Source organism: Puntigrus tetrazona, chromosome 15, assembly GCF_018831695.1.
Source record: "Puntigrus tetrazona isolate hp1 chromosome 15, ASM1883169v1, whole genome shotgun sequence".
NCBI classification, from domain to species: Eukaryota; Metazoa; Chordata; class Actinopteri; order Cypriniformes; family Cyprinidae; genus Puntigrus; species Puntigrus tetrazona.
Genome location: NC_056713.1, coordinates 19,146,932 through 19,168,482, shown reverse-complemented (window position 1 = coordinate 19,168,482; position 21,551 = coordinate 19,146,932). Strand labels below are relative to the sequence as shown.

The following is a 21,551-nucleotide window of genomic DNA, read 5'->3' as shown; positions in this document are numbered from 1 at the left end:
TTTTATTTAAATTTAGCTAAAAGAAAACAAAATAACTTTTTGCCAAAAAATTTTGCATTAAAAAAATAAAATAAAATAAATATATATTTACCATTATTCACAACTCATTACAATAAGGTTTATTAATTAAGTACTAAGAACTAAGAATGAAAAATACTACTGCAGCATTGATTAATCTTAGCTGATTTCAACATTTACTGATGCATTATTAAAAATAAAAGTTGTGCTTGTTAACATTAGTTAATGCACTGTGAATTAACAAAGTAAAAATGAACTGCATTTTCAGCTAACAGATGAATTAATAATAATATATTAATTGATGTTAACTGTTGGAACCTTTTATAAAGTGTTACCCTGTTATTTAAGCTTTAGTTAACAACTTCGTTTCAGGTCAAATTCCGCACAAAATCTATATCGGAAACATTTCCTAAAAAATTGCGTCTTTGTTTGTTCCGTTCTGTACTAATGCACACAGACTAGGTTTATCATTAATGTAAATAGCGTGATAATTCTAGTCATTTGATGTGATACAGATATATTCAGTGCGGTGGTGTGTGTGCACTGCTTTAAAACGGATGTAATCCTGCAGCAGGACTGCCACCCATTTCCTTCTATTCTGTGAAGGGCTGTTTAGGAAGCCACGTTTGCGTGTTTGTGAGTGTGTGTATCAGCCTGTATTCTAGCAATGGTTCATTTGCTGCCAAAGGACACATGCTGTGAAGTCCATTTCCATTCCATTCAATCGCATTTCCACAAAGTTATGACTGTAAAGTTATATGTATGCGAACACAACCCTCCCTATATTATATTAAGCTGTTAAGTTGGCCTAACTTTCCAGTATTCACCCAGACAGACTGACTCAGTGTCTTTTTTATCAGATGAAAGGTCTGTAAGTCATTCCTGCAGATTACATGTTTAGATACAGGAGAGCCTGTCAAACAAGCATTTCAGCTGTGAAAGCCTTATGTAAACTTACTTTGACAACACCTACATATAAGCTTGATTAAATCAAACTAAATCCATTCAAAAACAAAATCAAACTCCTCAATCAAATACGACACCTGTCTTTTCTCACCTTTTTGTGTGTCCTACAGCGCATTTGATTTGTCCTTTTGATGTTTAATTAATGTTGCTAAGATCGCTTTAAAGACATTTACAGTCTTTCTGTTTAATTTTTAATTTAATTTTCTGTATAATTATGTATGTGTAACGGAGAGGAGTCAAATGTATAACAGTTTATTTGGTCATAGAGAGTTTGAATGGAAGATAACTGAAGCGTATATCACAGTTTCTGGATGATTAAGAGGAGAAGCCGGGAATAGGAGAAACAGGAGACACTTATGAGTATGAGGAGACACTAGAAGGAACACAGGAGGTAAGTCAAACAGGTAAGTATAAGTCAGGGTCCTCTATATGTATATGAGGCCGGACAATGAGTGTGTGCTTAAGTACTGGCTGTTAATGAGGTGCTTGACAGGTGCTCAGTGCTCTGGAGAGATTGGGTGGTGGATGAGCCTGGCCGTTCTGTTGCAGTACCCCCTCCTCAATGGCCGTGGTCTACATCTGCCCCGAGGTGCTGGACGATCAGGATGAGAGGCATGTAATTCAGTCTTTAAGGCAGCGTCCAACATGTCGTTCCTGGGTACCCATCAACACTCCTAGGGACACATGGAATGAAGTGGGATGAATCTTATATTGCGAGGGGACTTGGAGTTTGTAGACGACCTGTTTATTTGTTTCATTTTTTTGGTTGTATTTTGTATTTGACTTATGCATATCAATTCTTGATAATACTCTATATATCATTATCAAAATGTTATATAAAATGTTAATTTTATTCATATTTAGGGTCCAAGCACCGAAGGCGTTCTTCTTCTTTTGTTAATCTTTGGATCATGCAGAGAACAGCAAAACTAATTTTGCCATAAATGGGTAAACCTCTTGTCCGCCATTTTGATTCATGACTTTTCCAAACTCCTCTTAGACAGTTATTTTCTTATTTCCACTTATTTCCACAAAATTTGTCTTGGATCATTTTCACACCATTGTTATGGATTTTCGTATGATATACGGTTTTCGTTTAGCGCGTCAACAAATTAGCTAGAAACTGCATCTGAGGCTGCATCTCGGCAAAGCTTTGACATATTTACGTCAAACACCTATCGGTCAAGTAGTAAACCATTCATTAACCATTAATTATGAAATTTCCAAAAATGCTAATGGATTTTTATTTTAATTAGCTTATTGTAATGGAAATGGTCTCAAAATATTTGTTGGATCATGCCTGGCAGCATGGATCCCAATTATTGTGGGCCATACGTTTTGTCCACCATTTTGTATGCTGTAAACTTACTTTCTTGAACTCCTCCTCAGTCGCTGGCACAAAAATCGGACTAAATCATCTTTGAATGAGCTGACAAAAAGTTAGCAGATTTTGTGTCAATATACAAAAAACATTTTACAGTGCTAAACACAAAGAACACAGCCAAATATTTGATTACACCTATTGATCAAAAGTAATAAGCAATTTAATCCGTATAATTTAATCTAGAGGTTGTATTTATGATTTCAATTACAATCATCCTAAAATTGCTTTTAATACTCATCGTTGCATTTGGTCTGTGCTATGCTTAGCTTCCTATTCCTAGTGCTTGGCCTCGTAATTTCTGCTTGCAGCTATATTTTTGTTTGTATTTTGTATATAGAATGACCCTGAATCTTACTCTCACTGCCGTTTTCTGCTGAGTGTTAACTTGTAAAAGGTCATTTCTTGTGATAACAAAGACAACACAACACGTTCACTTAAAAATCGATTGATCGGAGGCCGTCCTAAATTCCATGCACAGGCTACACAGAAACGAACCTTCCAGGGAGAGCCCGGGGCGGATACAAATATGTCTCACAGAAAGTTTACAGCGCAGTTCCTAATCCCAGTGTTTAGTGTAAATATTTTACGTAACTCTTCATTTAGATTCTTTAAACATGTCACAGGATTAGGAATTATGCGAGTGATACGATTGTGTAAGGATTTTGAAAAATTCCTGGAAATGTGGCTTCCTTGAACATAAGAAGAAAAAAAACAACTGGAAGGCGGCGGAGAGGGAGTTTTATGACTACCGAATATAACTAGGTATGGAATATATAGAGTTTGGCATTAGAATGCAGTAGGGTTATAAAGAGAGAGAGAGAGAGAGAGCAAGAGTTCATTTCTCTGAGAATAAAAGGCCAGGAATGTTTAAGCCCCTGCATGTGATTTTAGATTAGAAAAAACCCTCAGGAATCTTTGCAAACCCCTGTTCACTTTTTTCCAAACTATCCTGCAGCCCACTCAGATATGGAGGACGTGAAGACGGAGAATGTGAGAAGGGGGGCTCGTGGGGCTGGTGTAGGGTATAGAAGTAAACAGAAACAGAGCATGTGTGTGTACGTGTGTTTGTTTGCATTAGTGTGAGTGTGTGCGCAAGCGGTATAGAGGTCAGCATATGTAGCAGTCTCAGACTGCGGGTTTTCTGGGACTGTGTTGTTTGGATAAGTGGGGGAAAGTTCACAGCTCAAAGACTTCTTTCAATCCCAGCATGCACTGCACTGCCACAGCTTTCTTCTCAAGCACACTGAAAAAAAGCTAAACATAGCTGTGTGTGTGTGTGTGTAAACATGCTTGGTAATAAAGCATTTTCTGACTTCTTTCAGTGCCTGATAACAAACGTTTTTATTGCTCATATTTTATGTATATTTACATATGCAATGGAAATACCAAATAACGCTTCAAGTTAAGGATTTATGAGTGTGCAAAGCAAGAGGACATAAAATGATGAAACACTTAACATTTCTCATTCGGTCCTTGCTCGACAAAGAAAAATAGTTTAATCAGTGCTGTCAACTGCTTTCATTTGAAAGCAGGTAAGACTGGTAGCTAAATGTCGCTAGATGACATTAGAATTGCAAATTCACTGATTTATAGAAAAATGAATACAGATCAGTTGGTAGATGAGAACTTAAATAGTATTTGTGCAAGAAGTCGCAATATTTGTCCTTAAACTTAAAAAAAAAAAAAGATCAAAAGGGGCGGGGAGTCACTAATCTAGCTACAAAATATCTAAATTGGAAATGCGTTTACCTTCTGGCGGCCTCTTGTGGACAAATCTTGAAAACAAAGTTTTCGAAGGATTGTTCTGTCCAAAAGATGGCGCTGAAAAAAAATTGATTACTAAAACAACTTCTCTGTGTTGTGTTGTGTTGTGTTGTGTAGATATACAGACGAACGGATAGATAGATAGATAGATAGATAGATAGATAGATAGATAGATAGATAGATAGATAGATAGATGGTTGCACCAAATGCTTGCCTCTGTTAATGTTTAAATATGTGTCATTTCAGCAAAGAAAATGTAAAATTTTATGAAAAGGGTATGGAACAGTTATCATTAATTATGTTTATAATTTCTACTGATTCCTCACTCCTATCTGCCTGTCATTCATCTTTCTTGTCCCTGTTCTGTGTTTCATTCTTCTTCTCCTCCCCATTCTTGTTCCTCCTCACTCACTCCTCCCATATTTTCTGTCTCTTTTAGATTTTAGCTCTCATTTGAAAGAGCGAGTTCAGTCCCCTCTGGTCTTTTAGGTGACTGCATCATTTCATATGACTTTTTAAGTATGAATGTTTAATTTTTCTTTTTCTTTTTCTCTTGAAGGTCGAAGAAGCAATGAAGCTAAGCAGAAGAGAGGTTCCTATTTATGTGAGTAACACATTTCTGTAGTTGCCTGTGTTTTTAAGTTGAAAGTATCGTTATACTGTGCAGGTCTACAGAAATATATAAAAGTATGTTATTTATATTCTAAATGTTGTGCGTGTGTGTTTAAGGGCCAAGCAAAGGTTTTTGCACTGATCCCATCGGTTCAGGAGGAAGAGGTTTTTGTGGTTCTAGAGGGCTCAACTCTAATACATGTTCTACAAACTAGAGTTCACAACATGCTCTACTTCATTGTTCCAGGTGAAAAACTATAATAAAGAAATAATATAATATAAACCATAATAAAGCTTAATAAATAACTGTAGTAATAATACTACAGTTATAGTAATAGTAAATAATTTCCGTAGTTAATGTTCTTTACAATAATATAATATATATATAAATATTACTATGAAACAATTAATTCAGTTTTTGTACACGTGTGTACTGTGTATATTTATTATGTGTACAAATACACATACTTGCATGTATAGTTAGTTATAGTTTATTCATAGTTTTTTTTTACTTTGCTCCTCCCACAGTTTGCAAGATAATGCCTATACAGATCATGTTTGTGCATTTAGTAATTTCTTTTTATTTTCATTGTGCGTTTAGGTCATAACCAGCCGGAGACTGTACAAGTTCGAGCATATATATTTACAGATGATGCTGTGATGTGCGTGGGTGTGTCTCATCTGACATACGTGGAAGATGACGCACAGGAGCTGGCTGAATACCTGGTTACCCATAGCGACTGTCTCAGCACCACTGAGCACAGACATCTGATTGGTCGATATGGTTTGAATGACAGCTGCGCAAGGGCAGATATGGATCAAAGGGTCACACTCGCACTAGCCAACCTACACACCCCTCACAGTCTTCTCGGACAGCCATCACAAGGTGTGTTTGTCATTTACTGTATGCTTATGTGTGTGTGTTCATGAGCAAAGCAAAATGCAGCACCTGCTTCCATGTATTGCATGGATGTGTGTGCGTAATCAGATTTTACTGTTCCTGCTTCACATCCAGATGACACAAATGTCCGGAGATGAGCAGTGGAATTATAAATGCTGAGTTCTAATTGGATTAGAGGTCACCGTGGTGACCATTAATGAGGATGTCCAAAGTATACTGCCACTGAAGCGTTTTCAGAGACTAAATAAATATGTAATTTTAATGCATTTATGCAATTAATTAACTAAACATGCAAAAAAATATTTGTAATGTATGTTTGCGTGCATATAGAATCTCTCCTGCATGTGTGCGTGCGTCTGGGCTTTGTGAGCGTCTCTGAGTTTCTTCTCTGTCAACCTGGTGCCCTGATGATTATCCGCTCGGCCAATCAGGATGGGGACACGCCCCTTCAGCTGGCCCAACAGACCAATCAGCACACGCTGATAAAACTCTTCAAGCAGTAAAGTTATCTTTATTCCTGTACAAAAAATATTCAATACAATTTACACTTTGTTTTAGTTATTTTACACCTCATTACACAAATAGTCCAGTAATCATAAAAAAGCCAAAACAAAAGATAAAAGTAAAAATATACAATATATTTGTATTTATTTATTTTTGGAATCTGTGCAGCTAATTTTAACTGGCTACTCCACCCCAAAATTAACATTTTGTCATTAATCACTTTCCAAGGACAAGCTTTTATGGGTTTGGAACAACATGGGTTAAATTTTCATTTTGGGGTGGAGTAAACATTTAAACATAGAAATATTAAGACGTACAATACAACAAGAGAGTTAAATTTGTAGATCTTTGTACCCATTTATGTGTTTGCATTAAACCATGTGCTATGTTTAACATATAACTTCTTAAGCCAAATGACAACTATCTGTGACAAAAAGTGGTGTCATTATTCTTTCGGTTTAACAAAGTTTGTTTGTCACACAAAGATATTGAATGGATCCAAATGGCTTAATATAGATTTCTCTCTATTTTTTTTTGCAGACCTCCTAATCCATTAGCCACGCCCCTTGCAGGCGTGTCACAAGTGTGGGCGGGTAAATCCCACCTCCTCAGGTTTAGCCATGCCTCTGGGATGCTGTCACTGTCTGTGTGTGTTTCTGAGCCCTGTGCTACTGCACAAACCTTACAGTCATCCATATTACTGCTGCGAGATTGTGCGAGGGACTCCGCTCTGTTAAACAAGGTCAGATAATAGAGGTTAAAGGTCACACAGATATTACTTATTAACTATGCATTAAAAAAATGAATGAATTTCGATTCTTTGGACTGGAATCAGTTCGGTACTGAATTTGCTTTGAAGAAGAAGCAAGATAATAAAGAATACTTTATGTTGTCTGTATATGTTTTATACAATCCCAGATCAAAGGTCTGAGAGTGGATACAGAGAGAAAAGCTGAAAGCAGCACTCTGTTTTCATACCCAGGTTAATGTTTCTCATTTGTTTATGGAAATTGCATTCACAAGGCTGACTGAACATTATGTAGTTTAAGTACCTGATGAATGTATAGCACTGATAGAAACTTTCTCTTTTTTTCTCTCGCATTTCCCCTTTTTGTTAAGGATCACCATACTCGCTGCTTCACAATGTAAGTGTCTGTGACAGACTGTAATGCAGCTACTCAAAGTACTAATGCTTTACAGAAAAATTTGATATGCTATATGACAGCTAGACTTTTCATAACGATCTAGTGAGACAGGAACCGTTCCATTACTAATATTATTGAACTATTTGAATAATTCAGATAGAATCAAGAACCTTTCTTATTTCTATTTTGCACCTAAATAATAATCAAGCATGCTTTTGACATTTCCCTTAAACATGAATATTAAGTCCATCAACCACAAGATATATATACAAAGCGTTTACAAATTAGGACCCACGTAAAAGATGGTCCCGTAGTTCAATGAGTCGTGACTCGGGTGAATTTAAATCGATTCAGATTAAGACAGAATAGCGAAACCGCTCCAAATGATTCACTGCACGAGTGAACAAATAGAATCATTCAGACGGACCGTCTAATTTGAGAACAGTTCATGAAAAAGAACCGAGTTCATGTGATTCAACTAATTAACTATTCGAGCGTCGATGTATGCTAAACAGATAAAGGTATCTGAAACATGCGACCTGATTATTATTAATATTATAAATAAATAAATAAATAAATAAATAGATAAAATGTAACGTTGTAGCAAGTGTCGACACGTCCTGCTGTTTAGCTAACACTTAGCTGTGGAAATGGATAGCTTTCCTGTTTGTTGTAAAATCTGAACATTACTATTATCATTTTGTTCTTGTTTGGTTTCTCATTGTTGGTCTTGCTTTTTAAGGCTTGGTTTAACAATTCCAGTCAGGATGAAGATGAGGAACTTTTATCATCTGACGACTCTGGTAAATGTTCATCTTTAAATCAATTAACAGTTATTTAATGGCTTTTGTAATTATAAAGTTTACTAGCTTTCCTAAATATATTAAATACTCTACTGACAAACGTCGAAAGGTCCATCGCTGGTTGTCTAAGGCAACGTACCATTATGACAACAAAAACGTTGTCAGTAAAGTTGAACATGTCTACACTTATTCTTGTTAGAAAGGAAAATTAAATGGCTACACTAATAATGAAGAATGGGCCTGTTTCTCACAGTTGGACAACCAATATACAGAAATTGTATTAAGCCTCTGTTAACTGTTAACATTTTGGCTACCTAATCTAATATCTAATGCTGCATGCATTTTGTATCTTGATCTCAAAATTCATAATTGTGTTTTAGTAGATGGATTCACAACTCATACCGATTCAACAAGCAGTTCACTCACTGGCTCCAGTGTGACCATAACAAACAGCATCAACACTTTGCAGGCTGCTGAGGATCAGGTGAGGGGAAGATGTATTCAAAACGTATCCAGAAATCATAAGCGTTCAACATTTGTCATGCAATATGTAACAATAAAAATCCTTTTTTTCATTAGTCAATTTATCCTCAGGAATCTTTTGACTCTTTTGAGTTTGAATCAGACTCTACGGCATCTGAACAAGATTCTCCTGTCCAAGACAAATTACCTATCTGTAGTCCACAGGACGGTGTGTTTGACTATTTTTTCCCCTGAGTGTATCTGTATTAGTGTGTTCAAAACTGCAAGAATGTTTGCTTTTTATGTTTCTAGAGCTAGTCCCCTTCAGTGATGAAGAAACGTCCACAGAGATCACACGGTATTAGATCTCTTACATCCATGCATATAGACACATTTGTGCATAAAATTTGTTCATATATATATATATATATATATATATATATATATATATATATATATATATATATATATATTAGATGCTTGACTACGTTTCACTATTTATTTACACATTTTTAGTACGTGGTGTAACAAGTCAGAGGAAGAAGAAAAAGAACAATTCATCCCTACTTTCAAAAGTGAAACTGAGAAATATAAAGTGAGTCGAACACTTAGCTTTCTTCGGAGTCGGATGGTCAACACCAAAATAAAAAACAAGGTAAGAGAAAGACGGTTAAAGAGACTTCATGTCCTGTGCACCAGGCTAAAGTTATGGAAGTCTCAAAATGAAATGTTTTTAATGTATTTTATATCCAGAAATGTCCACAGCATTTAAGGAGCATTTAATAAAAAATTACATATTCAAATTGTATTTTTAAATTAACAGATAAAACAAAAAATATACTCTCTCTCTCTATCTATACAGTCACACACACACACACACACACACACATATATTTATAATTATTATTTTTAGTATTTCCATAGCCTGGCTATGTGTACAACATGTATGTTACAAAACAGATTTTTTTTTTTTTTTAAATTTGTGAATTTGCATTTTTGCATATCTCTTTTATGACTTCTTGTCAGCCACTTTCATCAAAAGATGGCATGATTGATGGTGGTTTCTATAGTTAGACGCATTATGAATATCCTGAGGAAACGTGCTGTAATGTGTGTTTCTTCACAGGTAAATGCCGAGGTTTCCACAGCCTTGCACCAGCTCTGCTCACCACAGGAGCCCGTTGAAGCAGCTTGTGAAGTCTGTGAGGGAGCTGACAGTGATGAACCACAGCAGTGCTCATGTAAATGTGTGTTTCTTATACAGACATATTTGTACGTTTATTTAAAATACACTGGCTTTATGATGTCATTTCCTGTCCAGACTGCTCCATGATCGTTCATAAGACCTGCTGTGATTCTGCACCTCTGTGTGTAAAGGTGATTGATCGTGTCAAACACGTGACACTACGCTTACAGGTTTGCCTGAAACTATGATATGTGATTGCATTTATTTCCACAACCCGCAGAATCCTCATCAGGCACTTCTAAAAAGCGCTGACTCTTCAGTGTTACTGTGTAAGAGAAACAATCGTGTTATTCTGACGTTAAGTTATTACTCTGTCATGTCATGTAGATCTCATGAGATGATGTATGTTTCATTAACAGACTCGTCAAGTCAGAGTTCTCCATCTCTGTCTCTGGTCAATGACAACCACGCCATGTCACACAGGTTTGATTATCTCTTCCATCAACTTCATTTGTCATTAATGTTTACATTTTGAGATGCTTTGTATGTTTCTGTATCAGAAAGCGGAGTAACAGTGAGGGGTGTGGCCATGATTTCACTCTGCGAAAAAGCAAGTCTTTTATTGGTTGTTCTTCCTCAAACCCCACCTCCAGTGAGTTCACAAAGTCATTCCAAACCTGCATGACTGACTTTCTTCTGTGAAAATCAGAAGATGTAGAATTTAAATGAAATTAAATTGGAACTGAGCACCATTTAGATGTTATTTTTAAAAGTAGCTTTTATGTTTCCTTATTTTCTTTTCATTTAAAAGTTTTATTAATTTTAATGTATTTCGTCTAGTGCTGTCAAATGCTTAATCATAATTAATCACATTCAAAGTAAAAGTTTTGGTTTACATAATATATGTGTACTGTGTATATCCATTATGTATATATAAACACACACACACACACATACAATATATATTTTGAAAATTGTACATGTATTTACATAATATATTTATATTTATACATATATTTATTTAATTTATATACATGTCTGTATTGTTGTTCATGTTTATGTATCAATTTTAACTTTCTGAAACTATCTGATGTAAAACTATTTGATATAAAATAAATCAAGCAAATACTTTTACACACTATATTAAATAAATTAGTCATTAAATTAAATCAATTTCTAAGTATGATATAATGTATAAATTGTATGTTAAATGTATTTGTATTACGAATATTACTTTTATAAAATTTAAAAATCATTTTTAATCATTTAAGATTTTATTAAATTAAATTAAATGGGTTTTAGTTTTAGTTAACTATCACAGCCCTGCTATTAAGTTTAAAACGCAAATAATTTTTTACTTATTAATGATTTTTTATTCATCAGTCAGTGATTACTGTCATTGATTTCAAATGTTTTTTGAGTGAACTATAGTTTTTCCAAATCACGCATACCCTAATTCACTTTTACCATCTCTCGGCCAGGCTCTGATTCTTCAGCTCACATATCATTTGACTACTCTGCTGAATCTTGGAGTGCTGTCGTGGACACTGAATTCAGAAGGACACTGGACAGAGAGGTGGTCAAGAGACAGGAGATCATCTATGGTCAGTGATTGCAAAGCCTGTTTTAGATGATATGCTCATGATACGCTGTTTAAATAACTTGGGATGCTTTAGTGAAGCCTAATTTGATTGGTTAGTGATGTGTTTGTCACAGAGCTGATGCAGACAGAATTTCACCACATCCAGACTCTCTCTGTCATGGCTGACGTTTTGAGGCGGGGACTGTTGGAGGAAGTGCAGCTGGAGCTGGACGCGATTGCTCAGATTTTCCCCAGGCTGGATGAGCTCTTAGCTTTGCACAGAAACTTTCTCATAGACATGGAGACCAGACAGCGCATGTCTGTTCAGCCAGAAATGCACAAGAACTACATCATAACACAAATTGGTGATATTCTGTGTCAACAGGCATGTGACAACCTAAACATCCGAAGTCTTTCAGTTGACCAGTTTACATATTGTGGCTGAGCAAGTATAATTCTGTATTTAATTCTTTTTAAAACTGTAGTTTGCCGGCCGAAATGCTTCTCAGATGATAGAACTGTACGGTGATTTCTGCAGCCGGCATCCAGAAGCACTGAAAATGTATAAGCAACTGCTACAGAGCAACAGGAAGATGCAGTTATTTCTCAGAGTGAGTTGATCAAACAAACACGTAAAAAGCAGTTCGATTTTTATGCTGATGTCCATATTTGTTGCCTCTACAGCAGCAGAGTACCAACTCTGTCATAAAACGACGTGAAATCCCAGAATTCCTGTTGCTTGTTACCCAGAGAATCACAAAGTACCCTGTTTTGATTGAGAGACTTCTTCAACACACTGATGGTGAGCCTGTTTTTGTAGAAGTTGGTAAACTGCTTTTGAAAATCAGTTAATTATGACTAAATGTTACTTTTTAATGAATATGATATAGTTTACATGGGTAGTATTATTGTCAGGTAATTAATGATTAACATCAAGGAATTCATTAAGTTGTTAATAAATAAAACAAATCTATAAATAATAATGTTAATTATTTAGTAATTAATTTAATAATTATTATAATATATGACTAACACACTGATGGTAAATCCATCTTTGCAGAACGTATGTACTTTATGTTCTTTGTCAATTAAACATGAATAAATACATTTATTTTAATATACTATCATGAACATGATTAATAATGATAAAAATATAATATATAAATATATGAATACATTTAAAAATGATATAACTCATTAATAATTATCATTATTCATGTCAATTACTATATAAAATATAAATCTAAACAATGTTTATTCATATTTAACTGGTCATTTGTGTAAATTAAAATATAATGAAGGTAAAATACACAAAAAATTGCGCAAACTGATATTCTTCATACACTGAGACCTGAGTGATCAGTCTCGTACTGACTCCTGCAGATGGCAGTGCCGAACGCTATGATATCGCAGTGGCGCTGGAGGGTCTCCGGGCGGTGATAGAGGACGTGGAACGGCGTGTGGGAAATTACGAGCGTGCAAAGAAACTTCAAGATATCATAAGTCGGCTAGACAACAAGAGCTGCACCCGCCTGAAGAATGGAGAGATCTTCAGCAAGCAAGACCTGCAGAAAACACACCGAACCCTCACACACTCTTCAGCGCTGACCTGTAGGACAACCTCTGGCAGACTGAGAGGTCCCACTGCCATTTGTGTTTGTATTTATTTGTCATTAATGTATTATTTAATTCCATTCTTAGTGTCTCTTTCTCTCTTTTTACAGATGTCCTTGCTCTGCTCCTCACAGATGTTTTGGCTTTCCTTCAGGAGAAAGAGCAGAAGTTTGTCTTTGCTGCACTGGTACAGAAATATATACATTTATGTAGTGTTTTTTCTTAAGAAATCAGAATATGAATTCAGTTTTAAATATATTGTGTCTTTAGGAGCAGAAGCCATCTGTGATGCCCTTGCAAAGAATCATTGTTAGGGAGATAGCCAATCAGGAGCGAGGACTATTTCTGATCAGTGGTGATTGCTCTGTGGGGCCGGAGATGTACGAGATACACACACAGACTCGTGAGGAACGCAACATGTGGATGACGCTGCTGAGACAGGCCGCTGATAGGTTTTTATTAGTCTTTAAACTACCATTTAAATGTTTGCTGAAGTGAGAGTTTTTTTAAGGAAATTAATACTTTTAATTACCAATCATGCATTAAATTAAGCAAAAGTAAATGCTAAACTTTCAGAAAAAAAATATTAGGCCATCTGCACGAAAAATATTAAGGTGCCCCTATTATGATTTATGAAAGGTTCGTATTTTGGTTTGAATGAATTAGCGTTTTCGTTCAGACAACACGAAAAAGACCAACAAGTATGCTGATGTTTCATTTATCAATATAAAACGGCTTGAGACTCGTGAAAATCAAATCTTTCTTTTGAGAGACAATAACTTCATACACATGCACTTTCAGATTTAAAACTTTGCAGGATGTTTTCATTCATTGCTGTGTTACACACTGCATGAAAGGTCATTTTCAAACATCCATTATAGGGGCACTTTAAGGAGCAAGTTTTTTCACCATTGATAATAATAAGAAAGAAGTAACAAACCAGCATGTTAGAATGGTTTCTGAAAGATTGTGTGACACAAAATACTGGAGTAATTGTTGAAAATTGTAATAATATTTCACAGTGTTACTGTTCTTACTCTTGTTATTGATTGAATCAGTGCAGTATAAGAGATTCCTTTCAAAAACATCTGTAAATCTTACCCACCCTAAACCTTTTAGCTGCGTATTTGTATTTGTTTCAGCCTTCCTGATGATCAGAGCAGGATGAAAGATGGGGAAATCAAAGTCAAGAAGATACAGAAATTACAAGGTACACATCCATCCATCCAGCTGTGTATGACTTTATTATTCCTTGTGTCTGATTGTTTGATTGTGTGTGTGTGTGTGTGTGTGTGTGTGTAGAGGCACTGTTCTCTCTGGATCTGCAGCTGTGCACTGTTATTGAAGAGAAGTTAAAGATCTGTAGAGGGACTGGAAGATGGACTCTGGCTACTTGCCGTCTACTCGTTCAACCCCACCCTGAGAACACCCCTCAGGGTGTCACTTTACTGTCTGACGCACAAGAAGAGGGTAATCAGTCTGTCTTCCTCTCTATAGACACACATTCGGGCTCCGCTGATCTTCACCAAAGTCTCTTTCTTTCCCAGTGGTGAAGCTGGCTATCACTTTGTTGACTTGGCTTTTTCCTTGCATATGGTCACCAAGTAACCATGACAGCTTTGGCCAGGAAAGGGCAAACTGTGAGTAATCACATTACTAACAGAGTGTTAAACTACAGAACTGTACTGTAATTACAAGTAGCCATATTACATAAGTATTTCTGATAATAAATAAATACAATTCTCTCATTTACTCATGCTCATGTTTTTGTTGAGTTTTTTAAAGTTATTTAGCTAGATATTTACAATAACCACTAACCAGTGATTAGTGGCTGTCAAATTTAGCCAATTAAATCAAGTCACATATATCAATGTGTTATATTATATTATTATATTATATATTTCTCTCCAGATAATGAACAAAATTTGCCAAGTCGGAGCAGGAGGAGTGCTTTGGTAGAAACAGGGGTGGGGCCTCTCACAATAGCCCCAATAAGCCCCGCCTATCAAACTTATTTAAAGGTAAAAAGTAATTTACAATATATTTACACTTAATCTTGAAAACACAGATTACATTATATGTTCATTGTTTATAAAATCTTTGTATGCAAATTGTTATTAAATTCAGTGCAACAATTTATGGCAATGAGGATTTTATCATGATAATTCTGCCTGTATATCATGAAAGTGGTGTATTTTGTCTGTTCAGCATTAATGATTATAATAAGTGGCATGTTTGCATTTTCTCTACCAATCTAGGTAGCTGAGGGTGTTCACAACTTAATCCACATACTCTACAGTCTGCAGGTGTGAGTCGTTGATTAACTTTTAATAACATCTAAATGTTTATTCGTTTGGATAATTTCTACATATCATACTGTTTGAAGGCTGCTATAATAATCCAAGACAGCTGCTTTGAAGTTCAAAATCTCCTCCTCCTCGAGGGAGAAGCTCCGCCCCAAACTCTTACAAGTGATTATGATGTCAAAAGGGTGGGTATGGCAATTTTTCTTAGAGTGCATTTATTTAAAATGTTCATCTAGAATGTGATATATGTAGGTATTAAAGAACAAAGTAGAGGTTTTTTTTATTATGTTCCAGATTCTTAAAGGAATAGTCCACCCAAAATTGAGAACTGTACTCACCCTCGGGCCATCTAAGATGTAGACCAATTTGGTTCTTTATTGGAACATATTTGGAGAATTTTGCATGATATCACTTGAACGGATCTTTTGCAGTGAATGGGTGCCGTCATAATGAGAGTTCAAACGGCTGATGAAAACCTCACAATAATCCACAAGAAATTCAGACCACTCCAGTCCATTAATTAACATAAAAAATACCAGTCTATAATCTATAATAATGCTTTCTCCAGGGAAAAGCCCATCCCCTGTCCTCCTCCTCTCACATTACAATCCACAGACACATTAATTTATCACTTTTCTCTTGTAAACCGCTTGACTGGTATTTCTCTCCTGATTCAGGAGAAATCATAACTTCACTGGAGAATGCAAAATTATGGATAGACAACTTGGAGAGCAATGGTTTAAAGTTAAAATGGCTCTTATTGTTGTTTTCATTCTGACGGCACCCATTCACTGCAAAGGAACCAGTGGTGGGCAAGTGATGTAATGATAAATTTGTTCTAATGAGGAATCAAACTAATCTACATCTTGGATGGCCTAAGACAGAGTACATTTCTGCCTTAGGCCATCCAAGTTTTCAGCAAGTTTTCATTGTTAGGCCGATTATTCATTTAATGCTTATTTACACATTTATTGCACTTCCTGTATCACTGTATCAGCAGCAGAGTTTTGAGGGCGGCGCTGTCGGCGGCACTGAGGCTGTGCAGCAGAAAGAACTGGAGCAGAGAGAGAGAGAGCATGCTGAACTGACGGAGAGACTTTTGAAAGAGAGAGAGCAGTTTGAGGAAGAGTCACGGCTGCTTGAGGAGAAGATGAGGAAGCTGAGAGAGGAAGAGAAGAGAGTAAACGAAGAGAGAGAGAAACTGAAAGAAGAGGGCAAGAAAATGCAGAAAGAGAGGAAGAGTCTGGAGGCACAGATAAGACTCATTCAGCATAATTCTAATCTTCGTCAAGGCATCTTGCCTTCTATCATATCACAGGAGAAATGAAATACATTTATGTCTATGTTAAGTGTTTGTGTTAAAGAGAAATTGCTGTTTTACTGGCAGAGTTAGAGACAAGATAAATGCTTTAAGACCATTCCATTTTAAAGAACTGAAAAAACAGCATATTTTTTGCTTTTTAGAGTTGTCTATAATTGGTTGTCTAAAAACAGGACTGCAGTCTTGTCTGAGACTCAGGGCCGAGCTAATGTAGTCTCAAGACCTTGATCATGACTCCAACTCTGCTTGGTAGTGACGTGTATCAGAGCTGTACTGTAAATCTTTATTTAAAGCTTTGGTGGTGATACAGGAAATCATCAGTCAGAAGTAAAATAAAATTCATTCCTAATACTGCCACCAGTATTTGAATAATGCCGGAGTGTCATTCGGTTTGTTGACAATCTTAAACACGCACGCATCTATCATGCATTTTGAATGTATATTTTCCCAATATCGTTCAAATTGCAAAGAATCACCATACTCTTATTTTGCAAACACCACTTGGTAGCTTTGTGTGATAATTAAAAACACCCCAGATTTCAAACTTCAGCAAGTGAGGTACAATCTTTTATGTAGAGTAGAGTTTTAACTGGTTGCAGGCCGGACAGACTGAGGACGTACGAGTCTTCTCCGCAGCCTGATCACAGCAGAGTCCACACTGGCTGCTGCACGCTTTCCATGCTTATCATCCTCCAGCTGCTGATGAGTGACCTGCAGCTCTGCGATCTCTTTCCCTGAGGATTCCAGGTGTTTCCGGAGCATAGTGCTGCCCTGAGAGCATGAGGGAAATGTATGTATTAACAGTGCTTAATTTCAGACTATCAGTCTACACTAACGTTCTAAGGTTTAGGATCAGTAAGTCATTTATACTAATAGATTAATACTTTTCCACAGTCAAGATGGATTAAACTGACCAAAAGTGACAGTGAAGGCTTTTTTTGTTATTATAAGTTAGATTTTTATGGATATGGATAAGAAATGCTTCTTGAGCAAATCAGCATATTAGAATGATTTCTGAAGGATCATGTGTCACTAAAGCCTGGAATAATGGTTGCTGCAAATATATGTCATCAGAGAAATAAATTGTATTAAAATATATATATCACTATATTACTTTTTTACTTATTTATTTTAAAAGCAATGGCAACATTTGAGACCTTCACAAACTTTCAGTAAATAATCTTACAGACAACAATCTTTTGAACAAAATATTGTAGACTTCATGTTTCTTCATCAAAAATGTGACGTAATCAAAGCTTTATATGCTTAAGTATTTTTTAAATGAACTTTGTCTAACTGTTACTGTATATGCAAAAACGTATTTGATTTAGGCTTGGAACCGAAGATTAGGAAATGGTGCACTTTATGATTGACAGATAGAAGAACGTTATGAATGTTAGATTGCATCCACTGCTCTGACCTGTGTAAGGAGCTCGGATTCTGGAAGGCCAAAACTTGAATGCCGCCCATAAAGCTGAGTCATAGGCCTGCTCAGTCTCTCACGGCAAAAAAGATCAGCACTGCAGACTGGGCCCTGCAAGGAAGAAAGGAAGGAATTCATCTGCATCAATGAGTGAGTTTTCACCACCTTAATATATGCACTTGAAAGTCACTTTGGTAGTAAATTAGCACCACAGTCTATAAATAAACACATACCATTGCTCTGCCAAGACTGTAGCCTGCACACTGCATCTGTCTCTGTTTGCGGTAAATAGCCTGTCTCGTCGCAGCTGAGCTCAGTGTCAAATGTTGCTGATGATGAATAAGAAAAAGTATATACCTGAACACAATAAACTAGTCCAAAAATTTCTCAGATCAAAATCACATTAGGCTCCTCATATACAAAGCAGGAGCAGAGCCAATGTATTGTGTTTGCAATTATTATTTCCTTCCATTTCCATTTATTAGCAAGAGAACTGATTTTTTTTTGTCATTATTATGCATTCAGTCCGGGCCGATAAATCATAATTTAGTGTTCCATTCCGCTCTCCGCTTTAATCACACACCTCTAGGTTGATAGTCTCGTTAATTTTCTTCCGCAGGGCCTCGCTGGCTGAACGGTGCATATCCGCTTGCTTACTGATGACATCCCTCATGGCTTGTGAAATGTTTTCTCTGAGCTGCTGAGATTGACGTAGTACTGTTGATGAAGAATCCAAAGCCTGTTTGCACTCTTAATGACAGAGAGAGCGAGATTAGGTACCGACAGCCGCTCGCTGTGTCTGCACGCAAGCTTGGGTGATAAAGAGACAAAGGAAGGGTTAGAGACTTTAAAATAAATTTGGCCCGGGGTACCTGGAGTGAATGGTCCAGTGGGGTCAGGTTTCAGTGAGAGGGGAGGAGGGTACGTTCTCACACACGCTGAGAGTGAGCCGTGCTGAGGAAGCAGCTCTGTTACTATGGATCTCTCAAAGGCACAATCCAACAACTGCTTGCTGCTCTCAGCCAAAACCTCAAAATAAAAAATACAGCAAAAATAAAAATTATTCTTGTTAATCTTGAATAGCAGTGTTCAGAATGAAGGTTCAGAATTTATTGTTTATGTTAAGACTAGATAGTATTTTAGAAAAGCTATACAGTGCAGCCTCCTATTTCATGTGAAATTCCTTTTGTAGGCATTAGATATCTTATGCAAGGCCTTTTTTTCACCTGTTGTTGAGTCACAGTCTTTTTCAACATGCTCTCCATTTCTTGTTTTAGTACATTCAGGCCTCTTCGTTCATTGCGTAGAAGATCATCTGCTCCATCCCGTATCTTGGCAAAACATATAGTGGAAACCATGATTTTGAGCTCTTTATTTTTCAAAAGAATATATTTTATTCCACATTTGATCTCTTGAGGGTCATTTAAAATAGACTACAGTTATATACACTGTAGCTACTCACTGTCTCTGTGGTGGCCGGTCGAAACTTCCTGCCATCTGCACTTTCTTGATTGACCAGCAATGCTCTCCTAAGACTGCGGAGCAATTTTTCCAGTCGTTCTCTCTGATGCTCCATCCTGGTGCCCTCCTGTGTGACCCTGCCTGCTTGCCTGCGCAGGTGACCCTCCACCTCTCTAACACCCCGCATATATTCACCCGCCATACCTGTGCTGACCACTGCACTCTGATCACGCAGGGCCGGCGGAGGGAACGGCCCGCTAATAATTCCAGATGTGAGCTATGAAAGAAAAACAGCATTTTATCATATAGTATAAATATGGTATGTAGGCCTACTTCTCTAGCCCTACAGTAAATACAACTTCTACTACTAACTAGCCTTATCATATATTTATTTTTAAGTTTTTAAAAGTATTTATATTATGCTCATGTAGACTGTAATTTAGTGTCCAGTTGCAAAACGTACCCGTTAGATTGTCCTACTTACGGCGCATGCGCACCTCAACAATTTTTCTAACGGCGAACATTAGTTACTGTATTTTCATTACTGTAAGAGGTAGTTCTATGCAAAATATGGTCTGCATTTTGAGCTTACGACTGGCCCAACAATCATAGAATAACTCTAGAAACTTGCAGCGTTTTTTTCAGGAGGTAACGTTAAAGAAAAAGGCGCGCTGAGCATTTATTTAGCGAAAACGGGCAAAAATATACGCGCGCTATAATCAGAGTGTAAATTACATGAAGTTTAATAGGCCTACGTACTTACCCCGCTTGACTTGCTGTTAAATTGAATGTAATAAACAAATTGCCTGCTTAAATGATAACAATGTTAACAACAACACTACCGAAGAGCTTGTGCGATGAAAGTTGCCTCCGTTACTATAGCAACAGTGGGCTTCATATTCTTTCTGAACTGTCAAAGGTTAAAAGTAAAAAAAGAATATATTATATATATATATATATATATATATATATATATATATAGAGAGAGAGAGAGAGAGAGAGAGAGAGAGAGAGAGAGAGAGAGAGAGAGAGAGAGAGAGGTAAATTTTCTGGTTGATTACAAAAATGCATATTATGCATATTATTGTTCTTTTTTTCTTCGTTTAATGCATTCCCTAAATCAGTTTAAACCCCGTGATCCAGAGACACAGAAAAAAAGGCAGGGTTTTTTTATTCAATAAAGAAAAAAAGTTTATTATGTTGCAAAGGTACTTTATGTTGTATGTTTGCTACAGTTGCCAAAGAAAGCGTTGATTAATCGCGATGAATGACATCCAAAATAAAAGTTTCTGTTTACATAATAAATGCGTGTATACTGTGTATATTTATGTATATATAAATACAAACACATGTATGCATGAATATATTTATGAAGAATGTTATGTTTAGGCTGTATAAGAACATAAATGTATAAACGTAAATATTTTAAAAATATATACTAACTTTTATTTTGAATGCAATTAATCGCTTGACGGCACTAAATAACGATCAGCAATTAGCGCTGCGCACTACGCCTTGACCAATCAGAAACCAGGACCAGAACTATACGTTTTATAGTAGCAACTGGGCATTTCACCGCTTTATGTATTGTTGTATTGTACTAAAACAGCCACCGTTTTAACTTCTAAGGTACTTTACCATACTTCCAATGGATTTAGGTCGGAATTCCTCTTTCTTTTCCGAGTCGCTCTCCCTGTGCTCCTTATCGACGCTGCTGTTTACACTATAATCTGTTAACCGAGGAAGTCCGGAGGTAAAGGTCCCAACGCTGTGGCTGCGGTAGCGTGAAGATGAGTGCAGCTGGTCTGCGTGAGTTTGACGCCGAAGGTCCTCGGCGCGCAGGATCGAGCGTACAGTGGCATCCCTCCAGCCTTTAGAACCCACGACCGCAGCCGGAGGAGGAGGGCACCGGACCGGACGCTTCATGATCACGGTACTTAACTACTTTACTTCACCATCAGTGGAACAATCCGTATAACTGTTTGGGTTCAAAAGTGTTGGTTGTCTCCAACGCAACTGTTCCTCGGGGGACGCGCACAGAGCTCTGATTGGGTAACGCGAGACACGCTAATGAACGAGCGTCAAAGGAGGCCGATCAT

At 36.7% G+C, this 21,551-nt stretch overlaps 2 protein-coding genes across 5 annotated transcripts; one reads left to right on the top strand and one right to left on the bottom strand.

The window, feature by feature from the left end:
* Window positions 1–45: 45 nt before the first annotated feature.
* Window positions 46–16,940, top strand: LOC122358410 (rho guanine nucleotide exchange factor 28). Of its 4 annotated transcripts, none has more exons than XM_043258207.1 (33): window positions 46–1,596; window positions 1,849–1,932; window positions 4,692–4,736; window positions 4,862–4,991; window positions 5,346–5,630; window positions 5,976–6,144; window positions 6,690–6,891; window positions 7,068–7,131; window positions 7,269–7,294; window positions 8,037–8,097; window positions 8,478–8,581; window positions 8,692–8,788; window positions 8,872–8,917; window positions 9,076–9,214; window positions 9,686–9,800; window positions 9,881–9,936; window positions 10,026–10,074; window positions 10,165–10,228; window positions 10,306–10,397; window positions 11,227–11,349; window positions 11,462–11,712; window positions 11,813–11,938; window positions 12,012–12,129; window positions 12,711–12,965; window positions 13,052–13,128; window positions 13,212–13,393; window positions 14,084–14,151; window positions 14,244–14,411; window positions 14,489–14,581; window positions 14,853–14,962; window positions 15,200–15,247; window positions 15,328–15,432; window positions 16,245–16,940. In XM_043258207.1, exons 3-33 carry the CDS (start codon window positions 4,704–4,706, stop codon window positions 16,572–16,574), a joined length of 3,786 nt encoding a protein of 1,261 aa, XP_043114142.1. In that variant the 5' UTR covers window positions 46–1,596; window positions 1,849–1,932; window positions 4,692–4,703; the 3' UTR covers window positions 16,575–16,940. The 4 variants fall into 4 exon arrangements, with proteins under 4 accessions (XP_043114142.1, XP_043114141.1, XP_043114140.1 ...); XM_043258206.1 differs by having other exon boundaries at window positions 8,677–8,788; window positions 12,015–12,129; XM_043258205.1 differs by having other exon boundaries at window positions 8,677–8,788; window positions 16,248–16,940.
* ccdc105 (coiled-coil domain containing 105) lies at window positions 16,585–21,490 on the bottom strand. Its single transcript, XM_043258208.1, has 8 exons — window positions 21,091–21,490; window positions 19,454–19,729; window positions 19,218–19,322; window positions 18,864–19,020; window positions 18,575–18,741; window positions 18,225–18,320; window positions 17,989–18,102; window positions 16,585–17,339 (listed from the first exon to the last, which is right to left on the bottom strand). Exons 1-8 carry the CDS (start codon window positions 21,376–21,378, stop codon window positions 17,154–17,156), a joined length of 1,389 nt encoding a protein of 462 aa, XP_043114143.1. The 5' UTR covers window positions 21,379–21,490; the 3' UTR covers window positions 16,585–17,153.
* Between the last annotated feature and the right edge of the window lie 61 nt (window positions 21,491–21,551).